The 21,495-nt window shown below is 54.6% G+C and overlaps 6 protein-coding genes across 6 annotated transcripts; 4 read left to right on the top strand and 2 right to left on the bottom strand.

Moving 5' to 3' along the window:
- Positions 1 to 507: 507 nt before the first annotated feature.
- On the top strand, positions 508 to 1,567 carry CH63R_12219 (Citrinin biosynthesis oxygenase CtnA; the record flags this gene model as incomplete). Its single annotated transcript, XM_018307193.1, has 2 exons — positions 508 to 843; positions 908 to 1,567. 2 exons carry the CDS (start codon positions 508 to 510, stop codon positions 1,565 to 1,567), a joined length of 996 nt encoding a protein of 331 aa, XP_018154034.1.
- A 2,683-nt stretch (positions 1,568 to 4,250) lies between these two features.
- CH63R_12218 (POT family protein) lies at positions 4,251 to 6,330 on the top strand (the record flags this gene model as incomplete). The annotated part of the gene is made up of 4 exons (XM_018307192.1): positions 4,251 to 4,282; positions 4,382 to 4,761; positions 4,860 to 5,525; positions 5,621 to 6,330. The coding sequence occupies 4 exons, from the start codon at positions 4,251 to 4,253 to the stop codon at positions 6,328 to 6,330; spliced, it is 1,788 nt and encodes a 595-aa protein (XP_018154033.1).
- A 690-nt stretch (positions 6,331 to 7,020) lies between these two features.
- CH63R_12217 (uncharacterized protein) lies at positions 7,021 to 7,419 on the top strand (the record flags this gene model as incomplete). Its single annotated transcript, XM_018307191.1, has 2 exons — positions 7,021 to 7,078; positions 7,145 to 7,419. 2 exons carry the CDS (start codon positions 7,021 to 7,023, stop codon positions 7,417 to 7,419), a joined length of 333 nt encoding a protein of 110 aa, XP_018154032.1.
- Positions 7,420 to 9,738: 2,319 nt separating this feature from the next.
- On the top strand, positions 9,739 to 12,497 carry CH63R_12216 (Capsule-associated protein; the record flags this gene model as incomplete). Its single annotated transcript, XM_018307190.1, has 3 exons — positions 9,739 to 10,083; positions 10,145 to 10,594; positions 10,662 to 12,497. 3 exons carry the CDS (start codon positions 9,739 to 9,741, stop codon positions 12,495 to 12,497), a joined length of 2,631 nt encoding a protein of 876 aa, XP_018154031.1.
- Positions 12,498 to 12,903: 406 nt separating this feature from the next.
- CH63R_12215 (Coagulation factor 5/8 type domain-containing protein) lies at positions 12,904 to 13,809 on the bottom strand (the record flags this gene model as incomplete). Its single annotated transcript, XM_018307189.1, has 1 exon — positions 12,904 to 13,809. One exon carries the CDS (start codon positions 13,807 to 13,809, stop codon positions 12,904 to 12,906), a length of 906 nt encoding a protein of 301 aa, XP_018154030.1.
- A 3,067-nt stretch (positions 13,810 to 16,876) lies between these two features.
- Positions 16,877 to 18,502, bottom strand: CH63R_12214 (uncharacterized protein; the record flags this gene model as incomplete). Its single annotated transcript, XM_018307188.1, has 1 exon — positions 16,877 to 18,502. One exon carries the CDS (start codon positions 18,500 to 18,502, stop codon positions 16,877 to 16,879), a length of 1,626 nt encoding a protein of 541 aa, XP_018154029.1.
- Positions 18,503 to 21,495: the final 2,993 nt, after the last annotated feature.

Raw genomic sequence — 21,495 nt, 5'->3', positions numbered from 1 at the left:
GCGGTGGTTAGGAAACAGTTTCGTCTGGTTAAGCTTTGTTCTTCAAACCTACAAGCGTTAAGGTTTGATCTAAATGGTAAGGTTTGTTTTGTCAGTCCTAGCAAGTTGAGGCCGATGAACTAGCCCAAGCTTACGGAACATATTTAGCTTTGGCTGAACGTTCTGACGAAAATCAGCTTTTCCGCCGGTGACTTACCGAATCGGGAACGGGTTCAAACATGCCATTGTACGCAACGCCGGCCATATTATAAGGTCCGACCATCTCGTTTCCGATCTCCAGCCACGAAGCCGCCGGAGGCGGAGCTGTTGTCATGCGCACCCGGCGACTAAGTGACGTACCGTTCAACTGGAATGTATAAAAGACCAGCTTTTTCACTAAGGGTTGAGGCTTTTTATGCTAAACAACATACTCAAGCCAAGCAGATAATGACTTTGTAGGATCAAGCAATCCGATCTCAAAGACTGAGACTTCAATCCGTTACTTCCTGAATCACAAACATTTTAAAAATGGGCAGCATCGATACCAAGAGCTCCTCGCGGGTGATCCCAACGGTCGACATCAGCGCCTGGCTGTCGCCGGATTCCTCGGCCGCAGCGAAACGGCAGGTGGTCAACGACATGAGTGATGCTTGCAGCACATACGGCTTCTTCTACCTCGTCGGCCACGGCATCAGCCCCGAAATGCAAGCTAAAGCTCTTGAAGTCGATCGTCTATTCTTCTCCTTGCCCAAGGAGAAGCGCATGGAGGTGTGGATTGGCAAGTCTCTGGGCAAATCGTTCAGAGGATACGAGCCGGCCGGGATGCAGACACACCATGAGGGTCTCCTCCCAGACACTAAAGAGGTAAGTGGAATGCCTTGCGAAACGTTCCCAAGTCTTCCTATTATTAAAACTGCACCGCGAATAGACTTTCATGGTTGGCAGAGAAGTGTCTGAAGATGACCCAGACTGCGGTTCGTTCTCTACTGGCCCCAACCTCTGGCCAACATCTTTGCCTGATGAGCAATTCCGCATCCCTATAATGGAATATCAAGCCAAGATGCTCGACCTCGTCAGCATCTTACTCAAAATCCTTGCGCAGGGTCTGCCCAAGGCCTGGAATTGCCCACCAGACGTCTTTGATAGTCTCGTCGTCGAGCCCTCGATCCCCATGCGGTTTCTTCACTATGCAGCTCAGCCCCAGGTCCCCGACAACCAGTACGGTGTTGCCGACCACACCGACTTTGGCTGTGTTTCGGTACTGCTGCAGGAACCGGGCACAAGAGGCCTGGAGGTTTGGTACCCGCCCATAGAAGACTGGGTGCCGGTTCCTGTGAAGGAGAACGCTTATGTCATCAACATGGGGGACATGATGCAAAAGTACACCGCCGGCTTTTACCGCAGTGCGCGTCACCGAGTGCTTACAAGCCCAGACAAGGAGAGATACAGTGTTGCCTTCTTCCTGAACGGGAATTTGAAACTAAGGTGTGAGCCACTTGATGGGTCTCAGGGAGAGACGTATGTTGGAGACCATATTCGGCAGAGGTTGATTGAGACCATGGGCAAAGCTGGCAAAGTGCTCCAGTAAGGGTGCCTATCTCCTCATTAGGTATATTTAGCTCTACTAAATAAACCTCTACTCTTCTCTATTTGTGATGAATGGCAAAGGCACACAAGTGGGCCCACAGCTGCGCATTAAGATGCGATAAAAAAAGCAGAGTCTTAGTTGCCACTATCGTATTTGTATGTAGCGGACTCCTACTCCAGGAAAAGAAACAGGAGGAGACTCCCATTTCTAAAACAGTACTAATATGGGGGAGTCAGGTATCCATTTCCGGGTTTCAGGTCGTAGGAACCGATCCCGTTTCGAGAGATAAGAAGCATAGCAACTCTGATTCTTAGGGGAGGGGAAGAGGGAGGGATTTGGGAAATACAAAGGCTAAACTGCAATGCTGTTGACGTCTAACCTCTAATAAGAGTATCTTGTCTGTTGAGTTTTCACCGTTCTTACACAACCTTTGCGTGATTAATTAATACAATTAGTGTCGTAGCAAACCGATACTACTTGAGCTTAAAACAAATCCCTTCCAGCTTACTACTGACAATAAGGGGCATATGAGAGGTTCATGGCATACAAGGGGGCACACATTGTCTACGCCTTATGTTTTATTCAAGCCCTCCTTGTCTCTTGCTTCAGTATGTTTTGCTATGGGAAGCCTTGGGCCTCGTTTTTGACTGAGCAAAGACGCAAAGCACTTCTGCCACTGTCTCAAACTGCTACCTCATCTCTAAATAGCCCTGGCAAGTCTGCAGGGAGACTGCTCCCCCCATTGTTCCCTCGCGGCTCCCCGCGTCTGTGTTTGCAGCGTGGAGGGGTTGCCAAGCCCCAGGCCCCAAATGGGTCTTGAACGGGATATTTGTATCCCCGTGTGCCCCGCCTGTGTTTCCTTGGTCTTACAGATGGCACTCAGCTGATTTTGGTCTCGTCTACAGAGCTTAGACTACTCGTAAAGTCTGGGTTCACCTACGCTATTCTCGCAATGAACTCTTGATGGCCACTGCTTTGCCAGTCACCAATGGCTCTCAGCCAGCCAGTCTCCATTGAGGGGGCTGCAGCAGAATGTTCTGCCAGTGTAGAACCATTTTATGAGAAAAGGGTTGAAGATTGGTAAACCCATTCATGCGTTTGGCGGGCCTTGAATGGAAGAGGATCCGAGAACAAGGCTGCATCTAGGCATTATTAAAGAGGGGTTGGCCGATCCATTCATCTTCGATCTATCTCGGCCTTTCAAAGGTCTGGCTGTCACGGCAAGCGTCCACTTTTCTTGTGCGACGTTGTTTACTTGGTTGGAGACCGTCTCAGGCCGAGTTTGATTACTTGGATTAAGCGCCAATGAAGAGATCACTGGTTGTACTTCGAATCTTTTGAATAAACAACCCGTTGAGCTGGAGCAGAGGAATGAGTGGTTGCCATGAATGAGCACAGCACGATTGGGCCTAGTGCCCACCACTGATGAGGACTCCCTGCGCAATTCGCCTTCAGACTGATGAGAAAAACAAGCCTGAAGTGCGTTGATCCACTCGGCACGTGTTTGTTTTTGGGTTCCGTTCGTGTCATGCAACGAATGTTGGCTCTTGGTCCACTCGACCAACCTGTTCATGGAGCCGAATTCCGGATCTTCTGTACGATGCACGGTGCATCCTATGGCTGCTGAAGTCATGTTGCTGAACGTATCAATCCTGCCATGATTCCTGACTTCCTTCTGGCGGGTGAGAATTTGAACTGCTGGTTCGGATAGAGCCCATAGGCAAGAGCCAAATCAGGATTTGATGAGTGATCAGAAGACTGAAATGCGTTCGTAGAACGAGGCTATCGACGGCTCGACGGCTCGACGGCAAGTCGGCCACACCACATTCATGTCAATCATTCCCGAGAAGGGAAGGTCACAGAAGATTCCGTGGACGATCACAAACGGTCCCTGCAGCTCGGCAATAGCTTCTTTTGGCGGCCGCAGACGTCACTCCGTCGTCCGTATCGTGGCGGCATTTGCGGAGGCCCGAGGGATACCGCAGGAAACCCCCAAACCCCAAACCCCAGACTGAGCAACACAATCTCCCTCTTCCTCTCTCTCTCGCCGTCCGTCGATTGTTTGAACCTCGGCATGAACCGCCAGCATTGACTAATGTCGGGAGTCGAGGTCAACCAGACCAATGAGAGAGTCGGATTTATGGCCGCTTTATTCCCCTTAACCTCGCTTGGCGCCACCCGTTCGGGCCTTTTGCCAAGATCCCCACAGATAATCCACGTTTATCACCCGATGTGTCCGTTATTATCAATCAAAAACGATCGGCTCACTCGGCCGAGTGGGGTCCGGCAGCCAATGTCGGCCTTCGGGCTGTGGCGTGGGAAGCTGCAAAAGTCCCTGGGAGGGGGGCCGGAGGGGCGAGTCACCGACTCAAGACAAAAAGTTTTAGAGCAAGAGTGGGAACGAGAACGAGAACCTCTGTCCCCCGTGAAGATGGGCGGCGAACACTTCGGAGTTGACCGACGCCCAAGGGCAAGGGCATGTTTCTCTGCTTCTCTAGTGGTGATGCTAACGAGTCTCCATGCTCTCTCTCTCTCCACTACGAACTAAGCCTATGCCCTCGGGCCCTTTTCTCTGGGAAATTTTCTTCATCTTCTCCCTCTCCTTTCCACCTTGAGCACTCTCTCTCCTGGTTCAGCTTTTCTCCTATCGGGCCTGCATCGAGCGAATATCTATTGCGTAAAAATGGCCCAGAACCACGAGGACACGGCCGCCGAGTACGTAAAAGCGATGCGCATATCATCGGTTCATCAGAAAGAGAAAGAAAGAAAAAACAAGAGACCTTGTCGCTAACCAAAGCTACCCCGTATTCGCAGGCTCCACGAGACGCTGGGCGAGCGTCTGCCGCACAAGGAGACGACTGATCTTGCGGGAGGTTACATCATGCCTGCCAACGCTGAGAAGCAGTCCGTGTCTCCTGGCAATGCAGACTCGGAGTCGGGTCCGACGCCGGACGGCGCTGAGCCCAACGACTATGAGAAGGGCTCCCTCCGTCGCATCGGAGAGAACCTGCCCGCCTCGGCCTTCCTCATTGCCGTCGTCGAGCTCACCGAGCGTTTCACCTACTACGGCGCCCAGGGCCTGTTCCAGAACTACATCAACAATGACCCCAACGGAGCTGATGGCCCCAAGGGTCTCGGAATGGGACACCAAGCAGCAACCGGTCTGAACCTGTTCTTCCAGTGGTTCTGTTATGGTATGACCTATCTATCTGTTCCGATGATTCTAGTCCGCGCAGTATGAGGGGGGGGAAAGGGAAGGGAAAGAAAGAAAACGACTAACACATCTATTCAGTCACGCCGATTCTGGGTGCCATTATTGCTGATCAGTACCTGGGGAAGTACAAGACCATCTTGGTCTTCTGCGCCTTCTACTGGGTCGGTTTGGTCATTCTCTGGACCACGTCCCTGCCGGTGGCCATGGAGAACGGCGCTGGCAAGGCTGGTTACATCGTCGCCATCATCGTGATCGGTCTCGGCACCGGAGGCATCAAGTCCAACATTGCGCCTCTGATCGCCGACCAGTACCAACGCCGAGTCATGGCTGTCAAGACCGAGTCCAGCGGCGAGCGCGTCATCATCGACCCGGCCATCACGTACCAGCGCATCTACATGATCTTTTACTGGTGCATCAACCTTGGGTCTCTGTCCCTGATGGCCACGCCCTTCATGGAGAAGTACAAGGGCTTCTGGACCGCGTACCTCATGTGCTTCTGCGTCTTCAACATCGGCATCGCAACGCTCGTGCTCCGCCGCAAGACTTTTGTCAACCGCCCGCCTCAAGGGTCCGTCATCACCGATGCCTTCAAGGCGCTCGGCATGATGATTGCCTCTCGGAACATGGACGCCGCCAAGCCCTCGTGGCGCGCGGCCAACGGCAAGGAGAAGCCCGTCCCTTGGAACGACCACTTCGTCGACGAGCTCAAGCGTGCTCTCAGGGCCTGCAAAGTCTTTGTGTTCTGTGAGTTTACAACCCCGTGACTTGGCTGGGGGCTCATTATCCCATGCTTGAGCCATGAAATTCCACCTCAAACTAACAAGACGCGTGTTCCCCAGACCCCATCTTCTGGGTTTGCTACGGTCAGTTCTCGACCAACTTTGTCACCCAGGCCGGGCAGATGGAGGGACACGGCATGCCCAACGACTTCATGCAGAACTTCGACCCCATCTCAATCCTGGTCTTCACGCCCATCCTCGAAAAGGTCGTCTACCCGCTCCTGCGCAAGTTCGGCATCGAGCTCCGGCCCATCATGCGCATCACCATCGGCTTCTGGCTCGGCGCCATCTGCCTCGCCTATGCCGCCATCGTCCAGCACCTCATCTACAACGCCGGCCCTTGCTACGAGTCCCCCGGCAACTGCCCCGAGGGCATGAGCGGGGGCGCCTCGCTCCCCAACCGAGTTCACATCGCCGTCCAGACGCCAGCGTACGTCTTCATTGGCCTGTCCGAGATCTTCATCTCCGTCACTGGTCTCGAGTACGCGTACACCAAGGCCCCTCCCAACATGAAGTCGTTCGTCCAGAGCATCTACCTCTTCACCAACGCCTTCGGCTCCGCCATCTCTGAGGCTCTGGTCTCGGTCGCCGTTGACCCCAAGTTCCTGTGGATGTACACCGGCGTGTCTTGCTCAGCATTCGTGGTCGGCTTCATCTTCTACTTCCTCTTCCGTCACTACGACGACGAGGAGGACCAGATGTATGAGCTGGACCGTGATCAGCCTGTTCTCAACAACGAGGGCGTTAAGCAGGTTGATAACGACGACTAAGGAGTTGCTCCTTATATGCACTTCAATCAACAGTGGGAAAATGAACCACACGATATGCACATGTATATTACGAATAATCGAGATGTATGATAACGGGCTTGGATGGCTTGGGGAGTCATTCATCAGCCTAAGCTGTAATAGGATACCCTGGTATATATTTTCTAGTACCTTTTGCCATTCTTTCTCTGTTCTAATGAGTGGCTCCCAAAGACGGATTGCCGAGCTTGGAAACGCTCCAAAACTCGAAAAGATTCTCTCCAGCAATGGGAAGCTGGCAGCTGTGTGAATCATCCAACGTGCATCAATCGTTTCATCAAACACCACTGCAAAGAATCTCTCATACAACGCTCATGATGATGCAATGGAAATTCTATCTCCGTCTTACCCCGTTTCTTCTTGAACGTTTTACTGCTTTTGACATCACGTTGGAGACGCGATCGTCTGGAACTGAGTCGAGACTCAGGATGACATCATGATAATATCAGCCCTCCACAGAGTTGCGGCCTCCTCAAACATCACCATAAAACAGCCGTGTTCCTGAATTCGAAGAAAGGGCATTCTTTAGCCATTTACAGTGTTATTAAACTTACTGTTGCATCTCCAATCAAGAATTTGAGAATATCTATACTTCAAAAGCTCATACATCCATCAGCTCTCGAAACATAACAAAACTCGATATACGTACGCACCATGGCCGACTCAAAGCAAGGAGGCAACCTCTACGACATGGCCAAGGACGGAACTAAAGGTACGCACCTTATCCTTAGAAATACATCGTGGTCATTTCTGCACATGCTAACTTGTAATCTCCCAGTTCCTGGCGACGCAGGCAAACAGAACGTTCTCAAGTCTGTCCCCAACCCCCACCAGCAGGACCCGTCTGCCGCGGGCGGCTTAGGCGCGACGACGCTGCACGGCGCCGCGGATAACCCGATCCACGACGACGAGGGCAGACCTTCCGGCGTCGGTGAGGGAATCACGGCTACGGGTCACGACATCCCGCAGTCGGTAACGGGGAAGCCTGGCGGCCGTGGGGGCACCCAGGGGTCGGAAGACGTCAGGGGGACCACGGGTACCTTTGCGACGTGATCGACGCAGCTGATCAAGAGAGGAGGAAGTGTAAAGAGAAAGAAAGGTTTACGAATCATGGTTGGCCTGTGACTGTTCAATTAAATAAACAACTGAGGAAATGAAATAATGTTACGAATTGCATTTTCTGTAGTGCTTTCGGTATAGCTAAAGGCAAAAATGAAAGGGACGAGACTCGAACTCGCGCGGGTTGCCCCACCAGGAAACAGATGTTAAGCTGACCTTAACCTGGCGCCATAACCAACTCGGCCACCCTTCCGTGTTGTAATTGAAGTTGAGACAGAGAAATCGTAAATATGTACCAAAGAAAAAGTAAGATTTCTAGACATAGCAGTCTCTAGTGCTGTCGACCAAAATAGAAATTGTAGTCCTTAACTTTTTTAAAAATACTAGGCTTCTTTTGCTTACCTAAACGCCGCTCGACCTACCTTAATAAGTTCCTATTCTCTAGCAATGCACTATGCATTGCAAAGTGTTACGGAGAAAGCAATATTCTAGTTGCAAGAGAAGGTATTTGAGTGGCTGGGCGAAGTCGTAGCTGTACAGGCAGCAAACGAGCAAAAGGTTTCTTGGAAAAGGCCAGCAGTTGGCAGGTCCTGTGTAGGTGTTGCGAAGGCGGACAATCGTATTGTTTCAGCAGGGCCTGCCAATAAGACACGTAGCGATGGTCATTGCGACGAGAAGCGCGACTGAGACACATGTTTTTATTCTTCCTTTCTCTCTTTTGAGCTGCCCTTGGCCGGGATCCCTACCTGCATCCCTTGAGAGGTTGACAGGAAAGTAGGTAAGGTGGTATGGATTCTGTGTGCTGCCAGTACGACAATCCTCTGCATAGAGAGAGAGAGAGAGAGAGAGAGAGAGAGAGGCAGGAGATGGCTCAACTTTATTTGATACCAGAGTTTATAAGCATAGAGCACTTTGCGTTCACATGTTATCAGCACAGCCACATGTCTGACAAGACTTTATCAAAGGTGCACGGTCTATTTCTAAACGCACGTGACCCTAAATGACAAGTAAGAAGTTGCGACAGCGTTTGTGTTGGAACGTGGGCGATCCAGTCCGTCCTCGACACGCCAAGTACCCTGGAATGGGCTAACGATTACAGGGTGGATATGCATGCATGCTTGGCTAACTCAAGCAGCACAGCCACAGAGCACACATTGAGCAACATTTTTCATCTTTGCTTTTGTCGTAATCTTTAAATTGGGTTTCACATTAGTCTTGGTCGGGGGTTTCAATCATGTACCTAGTAAAGGAGACTCTACCAAAATGATAAATCTATCTGCTGTAACGAGAGATATGAGACACTGAATGGGCGACTTGGCTGTTAGCGGCCATGTCCCCACAATCCCTCCATAAAGCCTCAACTGGTGCCTTGGCGTACTACGGAACTCGAGAGCCGGGACAGCTAACTTAGCCAAGCGTAAGAGTGAATCGCAACAGGACCATCGTCATCATTACCAAACAGCAGACGCATCAGGTTCGTTCACACAGCCCAGCCCCCCCCCCCAGTAACTATCTCTCTCTCCCCTCCGTCCCGTCACGGGTCATCCGAACGAGCCCCGCCGCACCCGAACCCCTCGCAAATGTCCAGCGAACCTCTTGGCGCCAACGTCTGTCCCCGCCCGAAGCCGAGTGAATGAGCGGCAGGCGTTGGGCCACTGCCGCAAGGATTCGATCCTTATTCCAAAGTTCCGTATCCAGTCCCAGTCCGGGGACTAACCAACGCCGAAACGCTGCTGCCTAGATATTGCCAACCGGCTGGGGCGCAATCTTACTCAACTTGGCAAGCGGAGAAAACGGCCATGGCTCTGCAAGCAGTGGTAACCGTCGGTGGAGGATCCGACTCAAGAGGCACTGCCAATGCCAACGCGCCAATGTACAGCCGGCTAAAGTGTATGGCTTGGAAGGCTTGGATCCAGGGTGGCCGTCGACCCGCTGTCGTAAACCACTTCGGTAAAGGGATTAGGGTACCATTTTTGCGTGAGAAATGAAACCGACAGTCTTCGAAAGTGTCGACCTTTCTCTGGCCCAAGCTAACAAGCCACACGCTGGCATGGCGCAGCGTATTGGCTATGGATCGGCATGGCATGTAATTTGCTGCTCTCCCGTCTTCGGATGGCCGAAAAGGGCATCCTCGGCCAAGTCGATATGGCCTGTTAGCGACGCCAATCACACCTTTCTTTTGCTACCTGTCTGACTCCCCGAGGGCGCACCCACCTCTAGATCCTATTGTCTTGTCCTTCATTCACTCGCCTGTGGACTCATGCGAGCCTCGCGTTATCCCAGTCCCCTCGTTTGCAAACCGTCCTCAGGGCGATGATGTGGAAACCGCCACGTTCAGCAGACGTCGGCTCTCTCACGGGATCGGCCGGCGCAGCTACGGTTTACACGGTCCTGGCCCACTGCCTCTCCTCCGAGCGTGCGGAAATACCGTCCGAGTTGCTCTGCTGGCTCATCTTGCCGATTCTTTTTCGAAGTGCTCACGCCCATGCGAAAAGGCACTGTGGCGATGACTCGAAGTCTTCCAAGGCCGTTCTCCCTAGCAACACCAAACAAGCCGTCGAGCCTGCGCCCTCTTCAGCGTCATTGTGGATTGTTGCGATAGGGGTCGTTGCAGTTTCCATCTACAAGGCCGAGTGCAAAAGGTTTATAACTTTCTTGGTAAATATTGATCTCAAATCCCCCTTCTATCAAATCCGCAATGACTGACAAACCGTCGCAGCCGCTTGTATCCCCGATTCTCTTAGCCGTCCAACAATATGCCCTCCGATCCGAGCCCGCCTCCGACCCTTTGCTCCAGCCGACTGCCCATTCGAGAATATCCGCATTTGCCTTTGATACGATACCAGGGACCCTTGCGGCCGGGCTTCTCTCAACGCTCGTGCTGTCAGGTGGTGACCTCCGGGCCTCTGCGCTGTCAATTGTCCCCGTCATCGCGATGCTGGTCGTCTACGCCGCCCTCGAACACGGCAGCACGACTGAACGGACGGGGTTCTTTCCACGCCTCGAGGTTCAGAGGTCCATCTTGCCACTTGCGTTTCGTGTCTTTATCCTGTTGGCCGTCTGTCTTGCCATCGATACCGCCCTGTTCGGCTTCCGGACAGCTCATGTGCCAACAACCATCGCCTTGGGCATTGCCAAAGCTCTCTCCTGGTACTTCACAGCAAGAGCGGTATGTGTGGAACAGCTTCTAGACATGAAAGTTTTGTATCGTCTCATGCTGACGTTAACGTCGTCAGGCCAACGATGCGTCCTGGCGGATTGCGCCCGCCATAGGAACATTTAGCATCGCGTCCACTCGCGACCCGTTCACGCAGCCCACAGAGACCCGTGCACTATCAAACATTGCAGTGTCACTATTGTCTCTGGCCTCGGTGTCTCATATGACCCCCCAGACGTCGAGAACAAGATCGACGCTATGGATTCTGGCCCTCGTGTCATTGGGACCGTATCTCACCAACGTCATCGCCATCGCCGCCGCGAGGTCCGCAGCGCAGAGCTTTGCCGGCCACAGCCACAAGCATCCCGTCGAGATTCTCAGCCGTGCGGGAGATGCCAAGTTCGAAAACTTGCTGAAAACGCAGTCGCAGAACTACACCGAGGCACACGACGAATACAGGCGGCGGTACGGGCTGGAGCCGCCACCAGGCTTCGAGGCATGGTATGAGTTCGCAGCAGTCAACGAATCCCCCGTTATCGACGACTTCGATTCGATATTCGACGCCGTGTCGCCGTTCCTCGCCTTGAGTGGCGAAGAGTTTGGCAAAGTGATGCGTGATGTTTACGATGCTCCGGGCAGCGACCTATGGTTATGCTCGTTCTCAAACGCACGAGCCGAAACTCACTGCGAGCATCCATACCGCACTTTCGATAGACATATTGCGGCATCTTTTAACAGCAGACTGCAGGGGTTCAACGGGGGCCCTATTCCCGACATGCAGTTCATCGTGAACCATCTTGATGAACCGCGAGTCTTGGTGCCGCCCACGGGAACGAGAGATGGAGGAAGGGGGGATGCCTTGCGCAACGGACGATTTGATCTTAAGAACATGTCAGGACGACCAGTTCACCTTGAAATTGTCAAGTACTGCGAATCTCAAGAACTCCCCTTGTCCCATGATGAAGGCATGACCGAAGCCATCAGCTCCAGCAACCAGATCTACGGCCTTCCCTTCATCTCGCACCCGTCATCAGCCACGGACCTGTGCCGACAACCCGAAAAAAGCGCTCTGCACGGTCTCGTTGCACGACCGCAGTCTTTTCGCCTCATCGAGGGGCTAGTGCCGGTGCTCTCTACAGGATCCCTATCAACGATGGGCGACATCCTGTTCCCGAGCCCGGCATACCTGGAGCCTGAGTTCATATACGACGAGAGGCACGACGTGGAGTGGCCCGAGAAGCGCAATGACGTCTACTGGGCGGGCTCCAGCACCGGCGGCCTCGCCTCCGACGAGCGCTGGATGAATTACCAACGCCAGAGGTTCGTGGCGCTCGCACAGAACTTGCAAAAGCCCGAGAAGCAGGAGCATGTCTATCTGAGGCATGTCGATGGTGTCGTTGAGCGCGTGAAGTCGTCGTTCCTGAACAGCAGGTTGTACGACGTGGCCTTCACGCGCATATTCCAGTGTGAGAGACGACAATGCAGAGACCAGAAGTCCTACTTCGAGGCCAAGTCCTGGGCCGATAAGGACGAAGCGCTCCGCTCCCGCCTCGTCTTTGACCTGGACGGCAACGGCATCAGCGGGCGATACTACAAGCTCTTGGCCTCGAGGTCGGTGCCCCTGAAACAGACCCTGCTCCGGGAATGGCACGATGAAAGGCTCGTTCCGTGGGTGCATTACGTGCCCGTCAGTCTCGGAATGGAGGAGCTCCCGGAGCTGGTTACGTACCTCACCACGACCGAGGCCGGCCAGCAAAGAGCCCAGCAGATTGCGGAGCAGGGGAGGGATTGGTACTCCAAGGCGTTTCGAGAAGTCGACTTTGCGGTTTATTCAAGCAGGCTTATGCTTGAACTGGCGAGGCTACAGGACCCCGACCGACAAGCGCTTGGTAAAGTCACGAGGCCGACACCCTAGTGTGTAGGACGCAGAGGTGATGTCGACTACCTTATTAATATCCAAGAAGCCACGCTATTCCAGCCTACTACTTTTTTTAAGGCAACATATTGTATGAACTGGTTATATCTTTCATATGGTATCGCAAAGACGAGCCGGGAGACAAAGACGCAGCGGGTGGAATTGCGGCCAACCACGAGCAGCACGCGACTTTCCGGCTCGTGCTTGGCCATGTTCAGCAGTCAACCGTACTATTTTCATCGATTCTGGGTCACGGCTTAGACCCAATATACTATCGAGATAGGTAGAGGCCTGATGACCTCTTAACAAGGGACAACGTAACCAAAGCAGCCATGGCAACATGTATAGCAGTCTTCCCTCCATCTCAATACTTCAAGCCCCGTGAACGATGGTTCCAAACAACCTCTCATCCGAAAACGTCCGTCAGCGCGGCGGCGTACTCCACGTACGACGAGCCCATCTTCTCAATGTCGTAGTCGTTCCAGTACCCGCCCCCGGCTACGCCGTACTGCTCCGACCAGCCCTCAAACCGCTCCCGGGCCCGCGCCGCCGTGACTCCCTGCGACGGCTTGGCGTCGTTGACCACCCACACGAGCGGGACGACCGGGATCCCGAGCGCCGCCTGCCATTGCCCCGGGTCGTTGCCGGCTCCGCCGTCGTAGACCTGCAGGTACACGCGGTCGAGCAAGCCCGGCGCGTCGGCGTCGACGCGGCCCTTGACGTCGGCCCAAAACTCAATGTTGGTGTACGGCGCGATGGAGTACTGGTATCCCAGCACGCCGAGCAGCCGCGCGAAGGCGACGGTGCTCGGCACGTCGTAGACCCCCTCGTCGTCGTTGTTGAAGGCGTCGAGGTCCCACTCCGTCTTGAGGGCGTCAAAATTCCGGTGCAGGACCGTTTCGGGCCCCGTGCCGTCGGCGTTGACCAGGTCGCGGATGTTCTGGAACGTCGCGTCGTGCGACACCAGCGAGACCTCCACCCTGTCGATGTTCGTCGGGCCGGTCTTGAACGAGCGGATCTTGTCGGCCAGCGCCACACCGCCGACGTAGGTACCGTTTGTTACGACAGGGGCGTCGACCGCCTCGCCGGCATCCCCGGTCGAGTAGTAGACCAGGTCGCCGTCTGCGAGGACGCCGATCCGGAAGATGACCAGGCTGTTGAACCCAGATGTTTTGAGGGCCGTTGTGTTTGACTGCAGGACATCTTTGAAGAGGAAGATAGACTTGATGTTGGTGTCGGCTGCAGCCCAGATGAGCGGCCCATAAAGGACCAACGCCAACACTAGGCGATTGAGGTTGATCCAGCGCTTCATCGTTATCTTGGTCGAGAATTAAGAGGATTTGACGTCAAAACGGACCGCCTTTGGAGGGGCTTTAACGGCTTCTTTAAAGGAGATTGCGTCCACCAAGCAACAAGATGGACCGCAAACCTCGTCTCTATCGACTCCCGCCTGGGATTTAAAGAACCCCTAGACGTAACGTAACAGCTAGGATGGAACCATAGATCAGGGCAGTAGGCATCGGATAACTGTCGTCATTCTATAGTTTCTGCTGATTGGTCCGGACTTCAGCGTCCCCTGTTCTCGCGACTGGCGATGCAACCACCCAGAAGCATTGCCAGATCGATATCAGAACACCATTGTGAAGATGCATGGGAAACCGGCTTGGCATCCCCGCTTGTCACCTTCCACCTTCCTAGTCCAGCTCCAAGCCGACGATCACCGTTACCCCTCTACCCCGCCCTAGAAAGTGAAGATGATATTCTGTAGTCAGAGTGATACATGCTCATCTGCTTGACTTGTTAGTCAGAAAGCAAGTTGGTTGGAAGGAAGGATCAGGATAAGGAGTCCTGCCTGTCGGTGTTGTTGAGAGCAGAAGATCAACTGAGCAAGATGGATTGTTATAGCACGTCTGTAACAACCATATGAAACTGCGCGGTGCGATCGAAAGACTAGAAATGAATGTAAAAGAGAGATTGAACTCCCCAGCTATCATAAAGCCATTCGGACAACTGTGTTGTCATCCTGTCTACTGAGAAGTCGGGATCAACATGCCTCGCAAATCAGTCTCCTTCTCACAAGGTGTTTCATCAAGGAGAACACCCGCTGGGAAAGATTCCCACGTCGACCAACATAACGATTCCTGCACTAGACATCAGCTACGATGTAACCATGCTCAACAAGCTGAGACTAGCTTGACACTATCGTAAATCTTGATGAAACAGACCAAGCTACACAACCTACAGCTCGTGTAAAACTTCTTTCAAAGTCACAGTATACTGCCTATTCTCATTCATATTGTCTCACTTGAAAACCCTTCTATCATCGAAAGGGGCTTCGTGGTTAGTTCAAGACTCAATACAAGGGGGTAAGGTGCCGAAGAGGAAGGTCATGGTGGCGGCGATGCTAGAGTTACCGACCTGGTTAGAGTGTGAACAAGCCTGATGTTACCCACAGACTGCTCGTCAATGCAAACCTCGCATGCCTGCAACGTCACTGGTGCTGGATGACGCTTCGAAACCCAACAGAGATCCTGATGAGGTCGTCTGTCGACACTCCTCAGGCAAAACTCTAGACCTTGGTTCCGCAGACACAATCCCCCGCCGGTTCACGTGGGAAAGCCTGCGGTAAGCTGCCGGGTACTTGAAGAGAGGAAGAGAGAGAGGAACGCACGCCCGAACCCGGCCTCAGGGATGAATCCTAAATCGACTTTAATCGTCGCGGCCCCGGTCGTCCCATGTCATGGATGGCGTAGACAAGTCAGCTGCCGACCGCCACCTCACGCCACCGGCTCAGCGACAAGGTGAACTCTGCTAGGGCCTGTCAAGGCCTGAGAGACTTATGCAGATCCAATTATCCGTCTCTCGGTTACAGCTCTACTCCAGTAAACAGCTTGTGTTGGGCCTGGGAGCTTTCATGGTCGAGCCATCCGATGGCAGAAGTTAACCACGGCATCTCTTCGTCTCGGCCGAGTGTCTCCAATTCAGTTGGTGATGTTGTGATGCCAGACACCACGTACTCCTTGCGATTTTCCATACAACTCCGCTGGGACTCAAATCATGCTATCGTCTAATAACTCTCATCATTCTCGTCCGCCGGAGAGAGACAGAACTGGTGGAGGAACTCACGCCGCTCGTGCTTAGACGTCTCTCGTTCACTAGACAACTTTCATCCTACCCCACGAATGCAAACGATGTGCCCTCGTCGATAATTTCCAAAGAAGAAACCTCAATCGTCACGTCTCAGCAACATCCAGCTTCTCAGGACAAACAACTCAACTCCAATCCCATACGGAAAAAAAAGAAGAAGAAAAAAGGAACCATTTTCCCACCCACAACCTCCCATCCGCATCCGTATCCCAGATCGCTGTCCCCCATTTCACGGAGTCCTCTCGTCCGGCCTCCCGCCCTCGCCCCGGGTCCCGGACCGCCGTCTGATACTGTCATCTTTGCCACCAGACTCTATCTACACAGTAACCCGTCCACCTCTCATCCCAAACGAACAACCCCAACCAATCGACCACACATACGGCGACAAACCAAGAGCTCTTAAACTTTCTCGACGATGAGACGGAACCCCCCGAAGGCCCAGCCCCGCCGTATCAGCCAAGCTTTCGACACACCCTTTCCAACCCTTGTGAAGGAGGGCGTAGACCACCGCAAGGCCAGCAGTGTAGGCATCCCATGTCTCCTCGTCACACCACCTCCGGACAAATTAAACTCTAGCATATCTGTTCACTGCTGTATGCTTCCACACTTCTAAACCTCCATGTGGCAGCCGCTTCGTCCTTACGAGCCCGCCTCGAACCTACACAGTAAGTAGCCGACAAACACCGTCTCCATCTCTGTCCCTCTTCTCGCATTCGCTACCAACACCACACCCTCCCGGCGGCTATCGGGCTCCTCATCCGGCCCGGGTATCAAGGATCACCGTTTAGATAGACACTGGGAAGCGGGGTGGGGAGGGGCAACAGGACTGGAAAGCACCAAAAGTTCTCAAAATAGCATCGCTCCCCGTCGTATTGCTTGTGCGACGTCCGTAGATCACCACAACACATTGCCAAAGGCCGCTTAAATCGACATCTCGTTCGTCGACATATTTTCGGACTCCCCATTTGGGTCACTCGCCCATTCTCCTCACTTGCTCTCCGCCTCGAACCAGTTCGTCGTGGTGAGTAACGTCAGCAAGGCAAAAGCCATACAAAAAAACATGAGTTCATAACCATTCCATTACTTCATGTCGCATCCCAGTACGTGCGTAAATGTACAAGCGCCTGTGTGATATGGCCCAGCCGCCTTTCCCGGGCATAGCAAGGCTCGGCAACCAGTTCTATACCAATTCCAGCCATCTATGTCGCACCTTTGTTGTCAGTGTCACCCCTTTATTTACCCTGCGCTGCCCTCAGAGCATCAACCTCTCTCTGCAGCGCGTCCAAATCGGCGAGAATGTCCGCTGCCTTCCCGAAATCTGCCGCGGCATAGTCCTGTGCCTTTTCCTCTGCCGCAGGCTCCTCTGGTACGTTGCTGCCCATGGCCCTGGTGCTGTCGATGCTCGTCCTCCGTATGCCGTATCCATCCATGCTTCCGCGGCTGCTTCCTCTTTGGCGCGGCGGCGGCGGCGGAGGTGGAGTGGCATTCTCCTTGCCGCCGCTGCTGCTGATTTTCCTACTGGGGGCTTCAATGCTTCTGAGGCTTGGGGGCCGACGAGTAGATGTGTTGCGCGCTGGTGGTGGCGGCGGCGGGGAGATCTTGGGAATGGCGTTCCCTGCAGCCTGTAGAGGGTTCTCAGGATCAGACGGAGCTGGGCTGACAGCGGAGAAGGATGCGTTGGATGGCGAAGCCAGCTGGAAAGACTGGCGGTGTGAAGCATGCGGGCGTCGGGGAGGTGGTGGAGCCGGGGCGTTGATGCTCCGAAAGCTCTCTGACCGTGATCGCTGCGACTCCATAGACGAGCGAGGCGGCGTGTCGGCGTCGTCGCCAGCGGTGCTCGGAGGATTCGCCCCGGCCGAAACAGTCATGGACTGGCTCCGTGCGTGACCCCGCCGTGGCGGCGGGGCAGGCGTGGGCTTTTTGCCAGTCGCCGGAAGAGCCGGGGTGAAGGGCGTCGTGCTTGGAGTGGGGGAGTCCTGCTCCGGAACCTTACCAGCGGCCTCTCGGGCAAAAATGTCCTCCGCCCCATCGACACCGTGGCTGCTGGGGGCCGGTGGGAGGGGTTTGTTTGTGTCGGATGGGGATATGGGCGACGCCGTCCCAGAAGAGAGGTGCGGACGTTCGGGTGTTTGGGCACTGATCTTCCTGCCATGCCTTGAGCTCGGGGGAGGCGGCTTCTTCTTTGCAACCGTGGGTGAGGTTAGCAAGGAGCGCTGGTCCTCTGCATGGCGATCCGCAATATCCTGTGATGTCCGAGGTGTGTCCAGCTCGGGGACAGTATAAGATGCATCAGTGTGCAAGCCCGCAGTCTTGTCGTACTGCGCTTGTGGCCTTTGCGGGGGCGGTGTTCCGGCACCAGCCTGGCCGGTGAGCAGCAGCATTTTGAACGCATTCACATCCATAGACTTGCCGGCTGCGGGCGATGAGGCGTTCCCATCAGTCAAGCCCTCCAAGCCCTGCAACGTCTTGCCAAAGGGGTTGTCGGGAGTGTTGTTTGCGTTGGCAATACGAAGCGGCGCAGCTTCGGGCAAGCCGCCGGGAAGCTCGGGAAAGCGCTTGGAAAAGTGGTCATCTTCGTCCTGCGAGTCGTCATCGCTGCTGTCGTCCCGACGACCGAAGCCTCTGCTGTGTTCGGATTCGGGAGAGGAAGGGGACGAGGGCGGCGGCGACAGCACCCTGACCTTCTTGACGACTTTTTGTTTCGCTGGTCGCGGCTCAGGGGGCGAGGGAGCGTTCTGACGCGAGATGCCGGACGTGATTGACTGCAGGAAGGCCGAGGTCGTCACAGGCTGAGGCGTCGGAGATGACAACGAGGTGGATGCAAACTTCTTGCGAAAGGGGTTGTGTTCGGACGCCATGGTTGCGGCGGGCAATGGGTTGGTCAGGCTTGGTCGGTTTGAACAGGATTGTGTCGTGATACAGGGCTGTCGAAAAAAGAGTCGAAGGAGGCGGAGGAGGAGTTAGGCAGCCGCCATGGCCATGTCCCGTCGGAAGAGACGTGGACGGGGTGTCGTGATCGCCAGTGAGAAGCGACGACGACGAGGATGTTTCGAGGGGGGTCGAGTCCGTTCGAGGCGCCCGAGAATCTGTCGTCGAGGGAGAAAAAGGCTGGGCGGACGGACTATGTTAGGTTGCTGAGCTGGTAGAGGTAGATCATGAGGTAGGGGTGAAGAGGATTGGGTACGGGGTACGGGGCACGGGAACTCGTGGGACTACGGGCGGGTGTCGAGTCTCGTCGGCCGGATCCATCGGTTGGGACACACATTGGTTGCAAGAAGAGGGAATTTGGGGGTCAGGCAAGACGGGTAGCCCGATAGGGAAACGATGGGGAAGACGGGGCGGCCATGCTCGGCGTGCGGGTGCCTGGGTTGGTTGCTTACCAAGGGGCGGAGATGTGCCCAATCCGAAGAGCTGCTGGAGCTGTTGAGCGAGAGGAGAGGAGAGCCCGGGTGAGTAGGAGATGGTGTGTATGGCTGGAAGTGGTACAGAGTACTGGCAAGGTGAGAGGGTTGAAGGTCGAAGTAAGTAATTGACGGCAAAAAGCAGGGGGGATATGGCGGCGGTGGTGGTGTGTGTGGTATTGGAACAGTCGTGGCAGTGCTTGCGGTTCACCGATGGGATTGGCCGCAAGTTGCGTGTGTGGTCGCGATCGGGTTGGCGGCGGGCCGGATGGAGGAGAAGGAGGAGAAGGAGAAGGAAAAAGAGAGTAAGAAGAGGAGGCTGACGACGGGACGAGATTGGGCAGAAACAAGACGTCAGTCAGTTTGATCGATACTGTGGTCGGTAGAGCAGGTACCTCCGGAGAAGGAGGAAGTAAGGTAAGGGAGGGGGGACGGTGCGGGCGGGATGGGATACGATGCGATACAGGATAAGGTGTGCTTATCGCATTCGTGCATGCTATGCCCCTTGCTGGTGGTAGTAGCCTGGTGGGTGATTGACGACACATTTGGTGGGTCTGTTTCCCGATGGAAAAGGGAACCTGGCGGGGGGGGGGGATGATGCAACAAGAAGAGCCCGTTCTTGCCGTGCTGCGCTGTGCTGTGCTGTGTGTGCTGCGCTGTGTTGCGCTGTCCTTCGTATCAGATCCATTCTTGCCGTTCCAGAGTTCAAGGTACGTACACGATCACACACACACAAACACACACATGCTACAGTACAAACACACGCATAAACATTTCCATACGGCAGGAAGGGAAACACGAAAGCGCCTGCTGGCTTGACAGGAATCACGACCCACACGAGGAAGGAGGAGAGACATACCAGATACCAAGTACCCAGTACCTACCTACCTACCTTTTCCCCCTCGAGGCGCACCGGCGGTCCCTTCCCTCGTCATTTTGCTTGCTTTGCTCCCCCACATACCCCGAAACAGACGGGAAGACGCGCACGAGCCAGTCTTGACTAATGTAGCGAGCGCGCCCTGTGCCACCTTGACCTCCTCTCTCTCACACCGTCGCAGAAGACAGACAGCTTCGACGATGACGCCCTGTATGTGTTCCTTGACCATTGACCGTTGACCATTGACCAGCCCAACTCCCAACTCATCTCACTGGGAAATGAGGCGGCGCACAGTCATGTCGTGGATGATATACCCACAGCTCACCCACCCTCTCAGTTATCCCTCTTCATCCCGTTCTCACCTTCCCCGACGCTCAGGACCCCCTCCGTCTCTCTTCTGTACGGTTGCCCCTTGCACCTGTCGCCCAAGCCGTTCCGGATTGACGACAGCGATCCCGGGCCACGGACGACCCCCCCTCCAAGAGCTCCTTCACCTCACTTCACCTTACCTCGTCGCGTCTCGTCTGCCCAGCGTCTCTCCCTCACTCACACACAATCACACACAATCACACGCACACACTCCAACCCACGCACACACTGTCTCTCTCTCTCTCTGTTTATTTCTCTTACGTGCCGCAACAAAGTACCAAGTACGAATAGTACCACGTCGACGACCGGCGGGCACAGACACAGTGACAATGACAACGACATCTCTTTCCATCTTTCTCGCGCGCACCCCCCCCCCCCCCCCCCTCCTTCCTAAGACAATCAAGGTTTGTTTCAGGAACACCAATGGGAAGCAAGTTCGGGGTCAGCTACTCACGTCACTCCTTGCAACGTCGGGGCCTTGCGTCTTGCGGCTGTGCTACGCTACTTGCCGCTTGCTTAGTTGTATCATCACTGCCGTGAACAGTGCTCGTTGATGAAGGAGGAACCACGCGTGGCTTGCTGGCGGCTGCAACTGCTTCACTTCTGAAGCCGCCTCGGGGTTCGACGACGGCGCCGTTGCATCGGCCCCTTGACCTGCCTACCTAACCCTCTACTCCCCATCGTTCTCCCAGCATTCCCCCGCACCGCCACGCCGCGCCACGCTCTCATCTAGTCGACTCTGAATGATGAGAAGCATAATTCAGTAGCCGCGAGGTAAATTGTCAGAGGTAGGGTTGTGTGTAAGACAGGCATCTCGCGAGCTGGTCTGCACACGATGCACTTCTCCTTTACCTACGACCAAGCTTTTGCTCGCCGTCATCCTCCCCCACGAGTCAATCCAGACATCACGTTGCGATCATGCAACTTGTCACAGAAAGAAGAGAAAGCATGTCACGCGATGTGCGGCTCCATCATGTTCAAGAGCTCCATTCGCAGACGCAGACACGCCCATCCGGACCATCCGCGGACCGGGTACAGTTGTGGCGTGGCGCCGCCGCCCTCAGTGCAAGTGTCAACCCGCTTGTCAGAACTCAGCGCAACATCAAGTGAGTCTCGGTCTACATCGTCACTGTACAGAGCTCTCGAGCACAACACAAACACGCACTTGGTAAAGCAACCCAGTCCCCGGCGTCACTCAGCAGCA

Source organism: Colletotrichum higginsianum, chromosome 8 (assembly GCF_001672515.1).
Source record: "Colletotrichum higginsianum IMI 349063 chromosome 8, whole genome shotgun sequence".
In the NCBI taxonomy this organism is placed as follows: domain Eukaryota; kingdom Fungi; phylum Ascomycota; class Sordariomycetes; order Glomerellales; family Glomerellaceae; genus Colletotrichum; species Colletotrichum higginsianum.
The sequence above is the reverse complement of the archived record's forward strand: the minus strand, read 5'-3'. Positions and strand labels throughout refer to the sequence as shown.